The sequence below is a fragment of the Triturus cristatus genome, chromosome 5_1, assembly GCF_964204655.1.
Source record: "Triturus cristatus chromosome 5_1, aTriCri1.1, whole genome shotgun sequence".
NCBI classification, from domain to species: domain Eukaryota; kingdom Metazoa; phylum Chordata; class Amphibia; order Caudata; family Salamandridae; genus Triturus; species Triturus cristatus.
In genome coordinates, this window is record NC_140587.1 from 30,465,134 (window position 1) to 30,477,403 (window position 12,270).

Genomic DNA, 12,270 nt, shown 5'->3' on the forward strand with positions numbered 1-12,270 from the left:
ACACAGCCCCCCTTCTTAAAAAATTTAAATAAATAAAAGACTGGCATCGTGCCGGAGGCCACGCCCCCTCCTTGCAGCACTCTGCAAACGCGCCCCCTGGTGAGTTGTAAGTTGGGGAATTAATTCCACTTCAATACTGAGGGTCCCTGAGGGCCAACTAGCCCAACAGGCATCTCCAGTATGCGCCAGGGAGCTGCGCTGCAGACAGGTGTTCTGAGGCCAAGCCCCTTTTTACACCTCTCTGCAACACAGCTCTCTGGCGCTTACTGAAGGTACCTAGTGGTCTAATTTGACCCTAGGGACCCTTAGGATTCAAGGGGACTTAATCTCTCAACTTAGAACAGCCACAGGGCGCGTTTACACAGTGGTGAAGGGAGAGGACGGGGCCTGAGGTGACGTGTGCAAACTCGCACTATGGCACGTTTTAAATTGGGGATATAATACTGAGGGCCCCTGGGGGCTAACTAGCCCACCAAGTGCTTCCAGTAAGCGCCACTGAGCTGCATTGCAGAGAGGTGGTCCAGGCCGTGCCACTTTTTACACCTCTCTGCAACGCAGCTCTGTGGCACTTACTGGAGGTACCTAGTGGGCTAGTTGGACCCTAGGGACCCTCAGGATTCAAATGAACTTAATCTCCCAACTAAAAACGGACACAGGGCGTGTTTACACAGTGGTGAAGGGAGGGGACGGGGCCTGAGTTAACGTGTGCAAAAACGCCCTGTGGCCTGTTTTAAGAGGTAGTTTTAATCCCCCTGCCCTATTATATACTAGGGGCTTACAGAGGAGGTCATGCTAATCACAGGGGGACCCCAACGCATAATGTTCCCTAGTGTATGTAGGTGTTTTCACTGTATTCTAAGTGTCTTTTAACATAGCACTGGCTCTAGGACTGGTTAGTCAGACTCAGTTACCACCAGTATCCGTCTGAAAAGGTTGAGGGTACAGGATGATTTTGCAACAAGGCTTCTTTCTGCTCTTCTTTTTGTTCTTTCTGCACGTTATCCTTCTTCCTGCACTTTTCTTCGTCTTTGTGGACTTCTGTTGCTTCTTTCTGCACTTCTTTTTTTTCTTTCTGTGCATTTTTTCTTCTTTCTTCACATGTCCTATCTCTGTAGGCATAGTTAGAAATTAGCATTTAAAAAACCTTTGAACTCTATCACAAGGATGATGTCATCAGTGATGTCATCAGTGATGTCATTTGAGATGTCATCAGTGATGTCATGAGTGATGTCACTGACCATGTCATCAGTGATGTAATATGTGATGTCATCAGCAGTGCATTGCGGGCGCGCGAGTTATAGTTAGCTGAACTAACTATAACGGGGGAATTTCAATGGTTTTGTACAAGTGAAAAGTCCAGCTAACTATAACACCCCTGAAACCTATGGTTTTTTCAGTGAATTTCTGAGGTTTTTTAAATGCTAATTCCTAACTATAACGTGCCTGAAACCTATGGTTTTTTCTGTGAATATATATATATACACCCAAAAAATTACATAAAGCCCTTCACAGTATCGGATCTGAAAATTCAGCGTCTCTGTCCATTTTTAGCCTCTAGACACCCGTTTAAAATGTTAACACATTTTTTTTTACTAACTATTTAGGTTCAAGGGGACAAAGTAACTTTTTCTTCACAGGGCTATGGAGCTCCGACCTGGATAACATTTTAGTTTTTCCCCTTAAGCTGGAGGTGGGCAAAAAAAAAATATATATACATATATTTTCTTTTCTCACACAAACAATTACATAAAGTCCTTCACAGATTCGGATTTGAAAATTCAGCGTCTCTGGTCCATTTTTAGCCTCTAGGCACCCATTTAAAATGTTAACACATTTTTTTTTACTAACTATTTAGGTTCAAGGAGACTACTTTTTCTACCCAGAGCTATGGAGCTCCGATTCGAGTAATATTTCAGGATTTACCCCTTGGCTGGAGGTGGAGAAAAAAAACTTCACTCAAAAGGTATATAAAGCCCTTTACATTATCAGATCCAAGACTTCAGTGTCTCAAGCCCATTTCTAGCCTCCAGGCGCAAAGTCGCTCTTTCTACACAGGGCTATGGAGCTCCGCGCAGGGTAAGATTTCCCCCTGTTGCAGTATCAGCATACAGCCTTGTTCTGATACTGTAAAGGAGTTAAATACACTTTACTGAGTATGTGAAGTGTTTTGTTTTCACACCTCCTGCCAGGGGTGAAACCTGAAATCTTACCCTGCACTGAGTTCCATAGCCCTGGGTAAAAGCAGTGCCTTGTCCCCTTGAAGCTGAGCACCTGATAATGTCACAAATATCACTAAAGCAGGTCCCTAGAGGCTAGAAATGGCCCACTGCCCTGAAGGCTCTATTCTGATATGGTGAAGGGGTTTTGTACAGTTTTGGGCTATGTGAAGTATTTTATTTTTACACCTCCGTCCAAGGGTATGACGTGACATCTTTCCCTGTGCGGAGCTCCACATCCCTGGGTAGAAGGAGTGACTTTGTTCCCTTGATCCTGGAAACCTCAGAGTGTCACAACTATTACTAAAACAGGTACCTGGAAGCTAGGGATGGGCCAAAAATCCTGAAGGCTAAGCTCTGAAACTGTGAATTGTGTTCATGTACGTTCTGGACTATGTGAAGTGGTTTATGTTCCCCACTTCCATCCAAGGGGAAACCCTGAAATTAGCAGCAGGCCTCGATCGGGCTACAGGGCACAGAATCTGATTTGTGGTCACAGGTCGCACTCTTGACATACCATTCGATTCAGGAGCGGTCCCCACTCCAGCAATAGGGCTCAATATAACAGTGGTAGTCACAGGCCTCACTCTGTACTGTGCCATTTAGTTCAGCGGTAGGCTTCCGCCCCGGTCATAGGGTCAGCGTCTGACATACAGTAACTCACTCTGTCTACATATGTCAACTGAGATGTAAACCTAACTCCAGCTGTAAAAATCATGCTCAGCAGGGTGCCTCTATGCAGGTAGTGGGGTCACCATTTCATGTGCATTCACACCCCTTGCTCTCACTTCGGGTATCTTTAAACATGTAGGCCTAACTCGACTGCCTCCCTATGTAGACTGAATCTTTAAACGTCTCTCACCCGTAGACCGCATTGCAACCGGAAGTGATCTGAAGTCACTCTGGCTCTCTGATGACGAGAGCATGTACAGTGAAACAGGAAGTGATGGACTTGCGGTGCATGCGCCTAACCGGATGTTACTAAACACCACTCACTGAGAGATGCACCGGCTGTGCCTTCAGCATATACAAACTACATAAGGGTGATGAGCATGCTGCTGGTAAGTGGCAAACTCAACTCTGCTAAGCCAGCATCCGGAGGAGTTTTTTTGCTGAAATCCGCGTTCCAAACCAGAGCACGGAGTGGCAAAACTCTGTGAACTCCGCCGGCAGAACGCAGTTGAAAGCCCACCCTTAGTTGCTAGCGATGTTGATGCAACGATATTCACAAGTGGGCTAAATGGCAGTTTCTGATTGGATCACAGAGAGGGTGTTAATGTAGATACAAGCTACTCTCCCACCAGCATTCTTAGTGCAATCTAGTCGAATGATGCAGTGATTAGGAGGGACTAGCAGGTCTAGGACAGGTGGAGATGAGTTGTTTAACTATGTTTCCATGAGGATAATGATGTCAAACTCATGTTTAAGAATGAGGTCATAAATATCAGACGCCTGTTTAACAGCCAATCTACAGTTGAGGAGCATACATTTCAATTGGTTATTGGTGTGCATAGTGGTAGGTTTAGAGATGTTTTTACTCTTGACATTGTCATTGTTTACAGCTCTTTGGTTGAAACTATGTTCTCAGTAAGGGTTAGCCTGAATGGTTTGAATTTGACCCAGAAAGGCCATATTTGTATCTTTCATGTGGGAGTAGGAAAGGAGGAGGTTGTGGATGTCATTGTCAGATAGATCAGCACTCAGTTTCCAGGGTTGTGAGGAGGGGTGGGAAAGGGTATCATTTTTGAGTTAGAAAAAGGAGAGTGATGGACTTGGTAAGGCAGCGTTAATCTTTGGGAACCCATACCCGCTGGCACTGTCAGACAGACCATCATTCCGTCTCCAAGGTCATGAGTAGGAGTAGGGGAAGGGTATCACTTTTGAGCTAGAATAGGATAGGATAGGATATATATTTGTAAAGCACTCGAATGCCGAGGCGTCTTGGCGCTGGTGTAAATGAAAGTGTTGCACCCTATATCACGAGCCTATGTTAAGGCGAACAGCCAGGTCTTTAGTTCTTTACTAAAGGATTGTCTATTTGATTGAAATCACATGGCTGTTGGCAGTTTATTCCACAGCTTCGCTGCACAGTTAGAGAAGGTTCTTCCACCCCATCTCACTCTCCTAATCCTATCAAGGTGGAGAAGACCCAACGTGCTGGATCTTAATGAGCGGACTGGGATATACATTTTTTGAATATCTTTAGCTCCCCCACCATAGAATGCTTTGTGGACCAGACACAAGGCCTTCAAATCCACCCGTTGCTGAATGGGGAGCCAATGGAGAGCAACGTATTTAACCCCTTTACAGTATCAGACCTTGGCCTTCAAGGACTTGGGCCCATTTCCAGCCTCCAGGCACCATTTTTACTGATACTTTGTGACATTTTGAGGTATTAAGCTTCGAAGGGATGAAGTCGCACCTTCTAACCAGGGTTATGGAGCTCCGCGCAGGGTAAGATTTCAGGTTTCACCCCTGGCTGGAGATGTTAAAACAAAACACTCCACATACCTAGTAAACTGTATTTAACTCCTTTACAGTATCAGAACAAGGCCTGCAAGGCCTTGGGTGTTTTTTCAGCCTCCAGGCACCAGTTTTACTGATACTTTGTGACATTTTGAGTTATTAAGCTTCAAGGGAACAAAGTCACACCTTCTACCCAGGGTTATGGAGCTACAAGCAGGGTAAAATTTCAGGTTTCACCCCTGGCTGGAGGTGTGAAAACAAAACACTTCACATACTCAACAAAGTGTATTTAACCCCTTTACAGTTACAGGAAAAGACCTGCGTGGCCTTGGGCCTACTTCCAGCCTCCTGGCACCAGTTTTAGTGGTAGTTGTGACATTATGAAGCCTTCAGCTACAAGGGGACAAAGTCACTCCTTCTACCCAGGTCTATGGAGCTTCGCGCAGGGGAAGTTTTTAGGTTTTCCCCTTGGAAGGTTGTGAATAAGGAAAGCACTTCCCGCCACCCACGGGGAAACGCTGAAATCTTACCCAACGCTGAGCTCCGTAGTCCTGGGTAGAAGGAGTGCCTTTGTCTCCTTGAAGCTGAACACCTCATAATTTCGCAATTATCACTAAAACAGGTTCTTGGAGGGTAGAAATATGCCCATGGCACTGCGGGCCAAGATCTCAACTTGAATTTATGTACCTTTTAGGCTATGTGAAGTGTTTTCTTTGTTTCAACTCCACCCAAGGGGAAAATGTAAAATCTTACCCTGCGCGGAGCTCCAGAGCCCTGGGTAGAAGGAGTGACTTTGTCCCCTCGAACCTGGAAACCTCATAGAGTCACAAATATTACTAAAACAGGTACCTGGAAGCTAGGGATGGGCCGGAGATCCTGAAGGCTAAGATCTGATACTGTGAATGGTGTTCATGTACGTTCTGGACTATGTGAAGTGTTTTGTCTTCTTCCCCTACCTCCATCCAAATTAGCAGCAGGCCTCGATCAGGCTACAGGGCGCAGAATATGATTTCTGGTCTCAGGTCTCCCTCGTGACATACCATTGGATTCAGGGGTGGCCCCCACTCCAGCGATAGGGCTCAGTAGAACAGTGGTAGTCACATGCCTCACTCTGTACTGTACTATTCAGTTCCGCAGCGGGCCTCCCCCCGGTCATAGGCTCAGCGTCTGACATACAGTAACTCACTCTGTCTACAGATGTCACCTCAGACATAAACCTAGCTCCAGCTGTAAAAATCAGCTCAGCAGAGTGCCTCCATGCCGGTACTGGGGTCACCATTTCAGGTGCATTCACACCCTCTGCTCTCACTTGGGGTGTCTTTAAACATGTAGGCCTAACTCGGCCGCCTTCCTTGATTGTGTCACTGTGTATTTATTTTATTGAGTCTGCACCCGTCTCCTCTAGCTCGGCGCTCGGCAGGGAATGCCCTCTGCCTGCATGTGAAGCTGCCAGCACACGGCTGCCTGGTGATGCATGCGTGGCCGGAGCCAGGGCCGTGCCCCGCTGCTTGTAAAAGGCCCCCGGCTGTGCCCAAACCATGGGTGCCACAGCCGAGGGTGCAGGCGCGCGGGGAGGGCCCCCTGGCCCCCGGGCCGGGGGCTCCCTGGCATTGTTTCCACCCCACGCTCAGCCGGTGGAGCCCTGTGTTACTTCGGCCCTTTCCAGAACGCGCTCCCCGCGGCCCCCGCAGCCCCACTGTGACGCCACAGGGCCCGCTCCCTGCAGGAGCCCCCTCCCTCCCGCGTGCCGCCGCTCCCGGCCGCAGGAGGCAAGAGTGGACCGGGAAAAGGGGCCCGGATCCTGGGATTTCAGGCATGAAGGCGTCTGCCATCGGGGGAGCGCCGAGTCTCCCCGCCGATCACAAGCCAGGGATGAGGGGTGGATCCGAAACGGGGGCAGGCGCGGGAGAGGGCCGAAGCTGGGCTCCTGGTCATGTATGCGTGGAAGCGCGTGTTTAACGTGGATAATCCGTAGGTAGGAAACACAAAAGTCAGCTCGGAGCAGAGAGCCGAGTGCGCCTCGCACAGCCCTGTCTGCTCGGGACCAATCAGAGGCTGGCTCCTCCCTGTATATATTCACGGGGCTCGGGCCGTAAGGGACATTTCTGTTCCGTGACAGCGCCCGCGCCGAGACTTGCATTGCAATGGCCGAAACCGATCCAGCCGCCGCGGCTCCTCCCGCTGAGGTCGCCACCAAGAAGAAGCAGCAGAAGAAGACAGCGGGGGCCTCCAAGGCCAAGAAGCCTTCCGTTCCCAGCGTGTCCGATCTGATCTTGAAGGTGGTGACCGCCTCTGCCGAGAGGACCGGAGTCTCCCTGGCGGCCATGAAGAAGGGGCTGATCGCCGTCGGCTACGATGCGGACAAGAACAAGAGCCGGGTTAAGGCCTCCCTCAAGAGCCTGGTCAGCAAAGGCGCCCTGGCCCAGCTGAAGGGCACCGGGGCCTCCGGATCCTTCAAGGTGAACAAGAAGCAGCTGGAGGGCAAGAAGGTGGCCAAGAAGGCAGCCACCAAGACCAAGAAACCAGCGGCCAAGAAAGCTGCCCCTGCCGCCAAGAAGCCCAAAAAGGCTCCCGCGGGGGTCAAGAAGAGCCCGAAGAAGGTCAAGAAGCCAGTGGCAGCAAAGAGCCCCAAGAAGCCCAAGGCTGCCCCCGCCAAGAAGGCTGCCAAGAGCCCAGCGAAAGCCAAGGTGGTGAAGCCCAAAGTGGCCAAGAAAAGCCCTGCCAAGGTAGTGAAACCCAAGGCAGCCAAGCCCAAAGCAGCCAAGCCCAAGAAGGCAGCGCCCAAGAAGAAGTAAGGGCTTGCACCGAGACACTGCAAACACAACGGCTCTTTTAAGAGCCATCCACCCGGTCTAGAAGAGAGCTTGTTCGTCCCCACCCTTGCACCCCGCGTGCACACTTCTCTATAATAATAAACGGCACAGTAAATCCATAGTGCACCTTTCCACACGCGAGTGCTGTGTGTGATCATGGCCATAAAAACGTCTCTTTAGGTGCTGCGTGGATTGGAATCTTTATAACAAAGGATAAAAGGTGGGTATGGAGTTATTAGACCTCAGTTTATAATAAATGTGTGATAATGTGTGTGTCTTGGTGCTTTCACTTTATCCGGGGCAGATTCAAAATAGTGTCTGCATAAAGCAGACGATTGTGAACTTTAAATTGTTGTTTCAGGGTGACCAAGGGCGGTGTACTTATGGCATCTCGGGCTCCTCTCCCAGTTGACCAGGGTCGAGAAGGGGGTCGAGTGGTTTGCGTGACTATAAATGAATAGATGGACACGAAGACAAAGGCTGACCGAAGCGCGGGCTTCGGCTCCAACGTACATCATCCAACCGGAGGGTTACTTTTTGCCACAGCTCATTGGACAGATAGGCTGCAGCCTCCAGTTCAGTAACCAATTGTTGCACACTGCGGGCTATTTTCAAATGTGGGGCGGTCTCTTCAGCCAGTCAGAGCAGCCCACTGTCTCTAAGTGCGTAAATAGGGCTCTTTGCCCGGCAGACTCCATTCTTCCCACTCGTCGCTGAGAGAGACCACTCTCGCCATGGCCCGCACCAAGCAGACAGCCCGCAAGTCCACTGGTGACAAAGCGCCTCGCAAGCAGCTGGCCACCAAGGCTGCCCGCAAGAGTGCGCCTCCCACCGTCGGAGTCAAGAAGCCTCACCGCTACCGGTCCAGCACCGTGACCGCCGCTACCAGAAGTCCACCGAGCTCCTCATCCGCAAGCTGCCCTTCCAGCGCTTAGTGAGGGAGATCGCCCAGGACTTCAAGACTGACCTGCGCTTCCAGAGCTCCACAGTCATGGCCCTGCAGGAGGCCAGCAAGGCCTACCTGATCGGGCTCTTTGAGGACACCAACCTGTGCGCCATCCAAGCCAAGAGGGTGACCATCATGCCCAAGCACATCCAGCTGGCCCGTTGTATGCGAGGCGAGCGGGCCTCAGGCGAAAGACCGACCAGAACAAACACCACAACGGCTCTTTTAATGGCCACCACCCTGTCACGTACGAGCTTCTCTTATCTGCCATGGCATGTTCTACAGGTTAGGGTCAGTGGGCTGTGAGTACCACGCGTACTTAGTAACTTATAGCGGCTCTGGGGAAACCAGAGCACTTCGTGTTCACAGTGCACAAACACCTCTTCAACGTGTGCTTCATTAAATAAAGAGCTTTTTTGGGGGGTAGAGGGTTGTGTAGGGATCCGCTGGTCACAAGCCAGTTCTATGGGGCATCTGTGCTCCCGGTACATCGGGTTCATGTGTCTGATTTCGGGAGCGTTTGCCCAGGGGCGGATTATTGCCGTTCCCCGTGGTCTTAAAGTACAAACACACCGTTAAACCTGCACACATTAAAACTGTTCGCCCATAACATGGAAAACAATAACCCCCGGGGGCAACCATGTGGGCTTATTTAACGTCATCTTTACATTACAGTGCTTATGTGCCACTTGGTCCCAAAGAGGGCTCATTCATATAGACATGTTTATTTAAAGAGGCAAAACGGCTTACCTGCTCTATCGTCCCTCGGTCTGCAGCAAGCCCAGTGAGAGTGGGCCTTTCTGAGCTCAGCATTACCCTCATAAAACACATATTTCTCCTGTCGTTATAGAAGCACATTAGTTCTTAGGGGAGGAAGTGGTGGCCCTTAAAAGAGCCGTTGTGTTAGTTGGGGATGCGCCTCGAAGCCTTACTTGGCACTAGTGTACTTGGTGACGGCCTTGGTGCCCTCCAACACAGCATGCTTGGCCAGCTCTCCGGGCAGCAGAAGGCGCACTGCGGTCTGGTTGGAGTGAGCCAGGTGGGAAGCCTCTCCAGCGATGCGCTCGAAGATGTCGTTCACGAAGGAGTTCATGATGCCCATGGCCTTGGAGGAAACGCCGGTGTCCAGGTGCACCTGCTTCATCACTTTGTAAATGTAGATGGCATAGCTCTCCTTCCTGCTCCTCTTGCGCTTCTTTCCATCCTTCTAGGGTGGCTCGGAGAGCACTTTCTTGGAGCCCTTCTTAGGAGCCGGCGCGGACTTGGCTGGTTCAGGCATGGTCGACAATCTGCACCGCTTGCTGTGGAGCCGAGAGAAATAAAACCAGCGAGCCCAGCACTTGTATTTATAGGCTGGGCATGTAAAGCAGCTGCTTCCCTGCTCTCCCTTCTCATTGGCAGGCATAGGCAGGGCCCCCACTTCCTAGTGCAGTGTGGTTCCGGTTCTCTGATTGGTGGAACAGAAGCCCTCCTCCCTCCAATGCGAAGTACTATCTGCTCCTAGCTGTCAACCAATGAGACGCACCCGAAGTCTTTATACTACTGGAGTCTAGCGGAGCAGCAGTTCTATTCACTCTGTCGTGTGAGTGAGCCCCTGCATTGATCGCCATGTCTGGACGCGGAAAGCAAGGAGGCAAGGCCCACGCTAAGGCCAAGACACGCTTTTCCAGAGCCGGGCTCCAGTTCCCCGTGGGCCGTGTGCACAGGCTGCTCTGGAAGGGAAGCTACGCCGAGAGGGTCTGCGCCGGTGCCCCAGTCTGTCTGGCTGCAGTGCTGGAGTACCTGATGTAGGAGAGTAGGATCTGCTTCACATGTTTACCCCCACTTTTTGCTGGTGTTTCACTGTTTTTTTACTTTAGTCTGGCTGGGACCATGCTAATCAGGGCCCCAGCCTAGCTGCTTCCTCTCTAAAATTATTCCATGTACTTTAGGTACATTCCAGATTGGATCTGAGGTGCCCTTGTAAGCCCCTAATATATGGTATACTATGCACCTAGGGCATAGGTACTCCAGAGGCCAACCAGGGGCTTGAGCATGTATTATGCCTGGAAAGCCACCCAAAATGACACCACAGGTCTGCTACTGCAGCCTGGGTAAGGTGGTGCATGCACCCCTTACTGAGATGTAGGTTCACTATGTCTTACCATATACACACATATAAACCTTTAAGTCACTCCTATGGCTGGCCTTATCAATCCTGAAGGCAGAGTGCTTGGTTCTTATGTGAGAGGGTGCCCCTGCATGAGCAGAGCCCCTCTGCAGTGTTCAGAGGCCCTTCTCTGATGCTGTTTGTAGTACAGCCTGACCATATACTCTTAAGTGCATTATAAACAAACAGTAAATGCTAACTTTGGATTGGCAATATGTCGTGTTTTGTGTCAAACACCTTGGTATCATACCTCCACACCAGTAACTGGTGTGGCAGTATGATCCCACCCTTCTAGAGGGAGAGACATGACAGCACTGGTATACCCGGTAGAAACTTAATAGAGCCCTGGCGTCACAAAATGGATGCTGCAGCCACAGACACAGGTCTAGCCTCCTGCTGCTGACCGAAACTCTGGCAGTGGAGGCCTGGACAATAGGTTTCCTGTCACAGGGAGGTGTAACCACCTCCCAGACAGGCTGATGTGTATTGGGGCTAGGTGGGAGCACTCTGAGTGCTTTGTAGTCCTGCACTGGGAGCACATTTGGTGTCCATGTGCATAGTCCAGATCAAACCGGTTCAGGGGCTTCCAGTCCCTGCTCTGGTGCTAAACTGGACAAAGGAAATGGGTGTAGCCACTCCTCTTTCCAAACCCTTCCATAGGTGGTTCCCCAAAGTATGTCCAACCCCCTACCTTAGTATAAGTATGGGACCCTGTCTTTAGGACTTGAGATTACCCTGGACGAAACGCTGACACTGAATCCTGGACCTTCGACACTCTGCTCAAGACCAGAGGTCTGAAGATATCTCCCTTGGGGTCAAGGAGTGACTCCCCTGCTTGGCAGGCACCAAGGAAGCAATTTGCCAGTCTGCATCATCAAAGCTCCCGCCAGACTCCGAAGTATTTGCAGCCCAGGAAGAGGATTTCCAGACATCTCAGAGGCCGACCCGAGCAACCCAGCAAAGCTAAGACCCGCAGCCCTCGTGAGTTGCGTGGAACCAGAACTCCTGGTCACCGTGCATTTCTGCAAGTGCATTGACTTCTTGACGTCTCTTTAAGTCATGCTTGGGCTGACTTGTAGCCCCTACCTCGAGCACTGAATCCACCGAAGATTGTCAGCCTGGTCATTCCGAGTGACCCGTGGGCTACCATTTTGTGACTCGTCTCCAGGTCCCTTCATGATCCCTGGTCCGTTGAATGGTGGGTCCCTGAGGGGGTAACTTTGCATTTCCTTGAGCTTTCCTGGTTGCCCCAGACGTGCCCTGACTCCCATCCAAGTGGTGAGTCCCACAGTCCTTGCTGGTCTGCACTGAAGCATCTTTCTTGTTTCTGCTTGGGTTGCAATTGCCAAGGCTTGTTGTGTCCAATCCGGGTACCAACACTGCAGCACTCGACATCCCTTTGTGGGACAGCTCAAATCCAGCTCCTGATTGTCCTCGACGCCTCCTGGTCCTCGTGGCTGAAGAGTAAAGCTTCACCTCTTTCACCTGAAATCACCCGACATCGGTGGGCATCTGCTCATCGCCTTCCTGGTCACTGGCAAGTGACCCAGACTCTGTCCCCTCTGCTTTCAGGTTCTTCTCATCTTCGATCCAGGCTTGGATCTCTTCGGACACTTCGCATCACAGACTAATGAAATGCCACTGCTAACAATGGAACGTAAATATAGACTGAGCTGGGAC

General features: G+C 50.6%; 2 protein-coding genes across 2 annotated transcripts in view; one reads left to right on the forward strand and one right to left on the reverse strand.

Moving 5' to 3' along the window:
- Window positions 1-12,270, reverse strand: part of LOC146830006 (GTPase IMAP family member 7-like) — a 211,798-nt gene that overhangs the window by 158,508 nt on the left and 41,020 nt on the right. The window lies entirely within an intron of this gene.
- On the forward strand, window positions 6,827-7,477 carry LOC146830007 (histone H1.3-like). The gene has a single exon (XM_085604244.1). The coding sequence runs from the start codon at window positions 6,827-6,829 to the stop codon at window positions 7,475-7,477; it is 651 nt and encodes a 216-aa protein (XP_085460370.1).

Bases quoted from the DNA above. Each gene is read 5' to 3' on its own strand.
- LOC146830007 (XM_085604244.1), top strand. From the start codon at position 6,827: ATGGCCGAAACCGATCCAGCCGCCGCGGCTCCTCCCGCTGAGGTCGCC.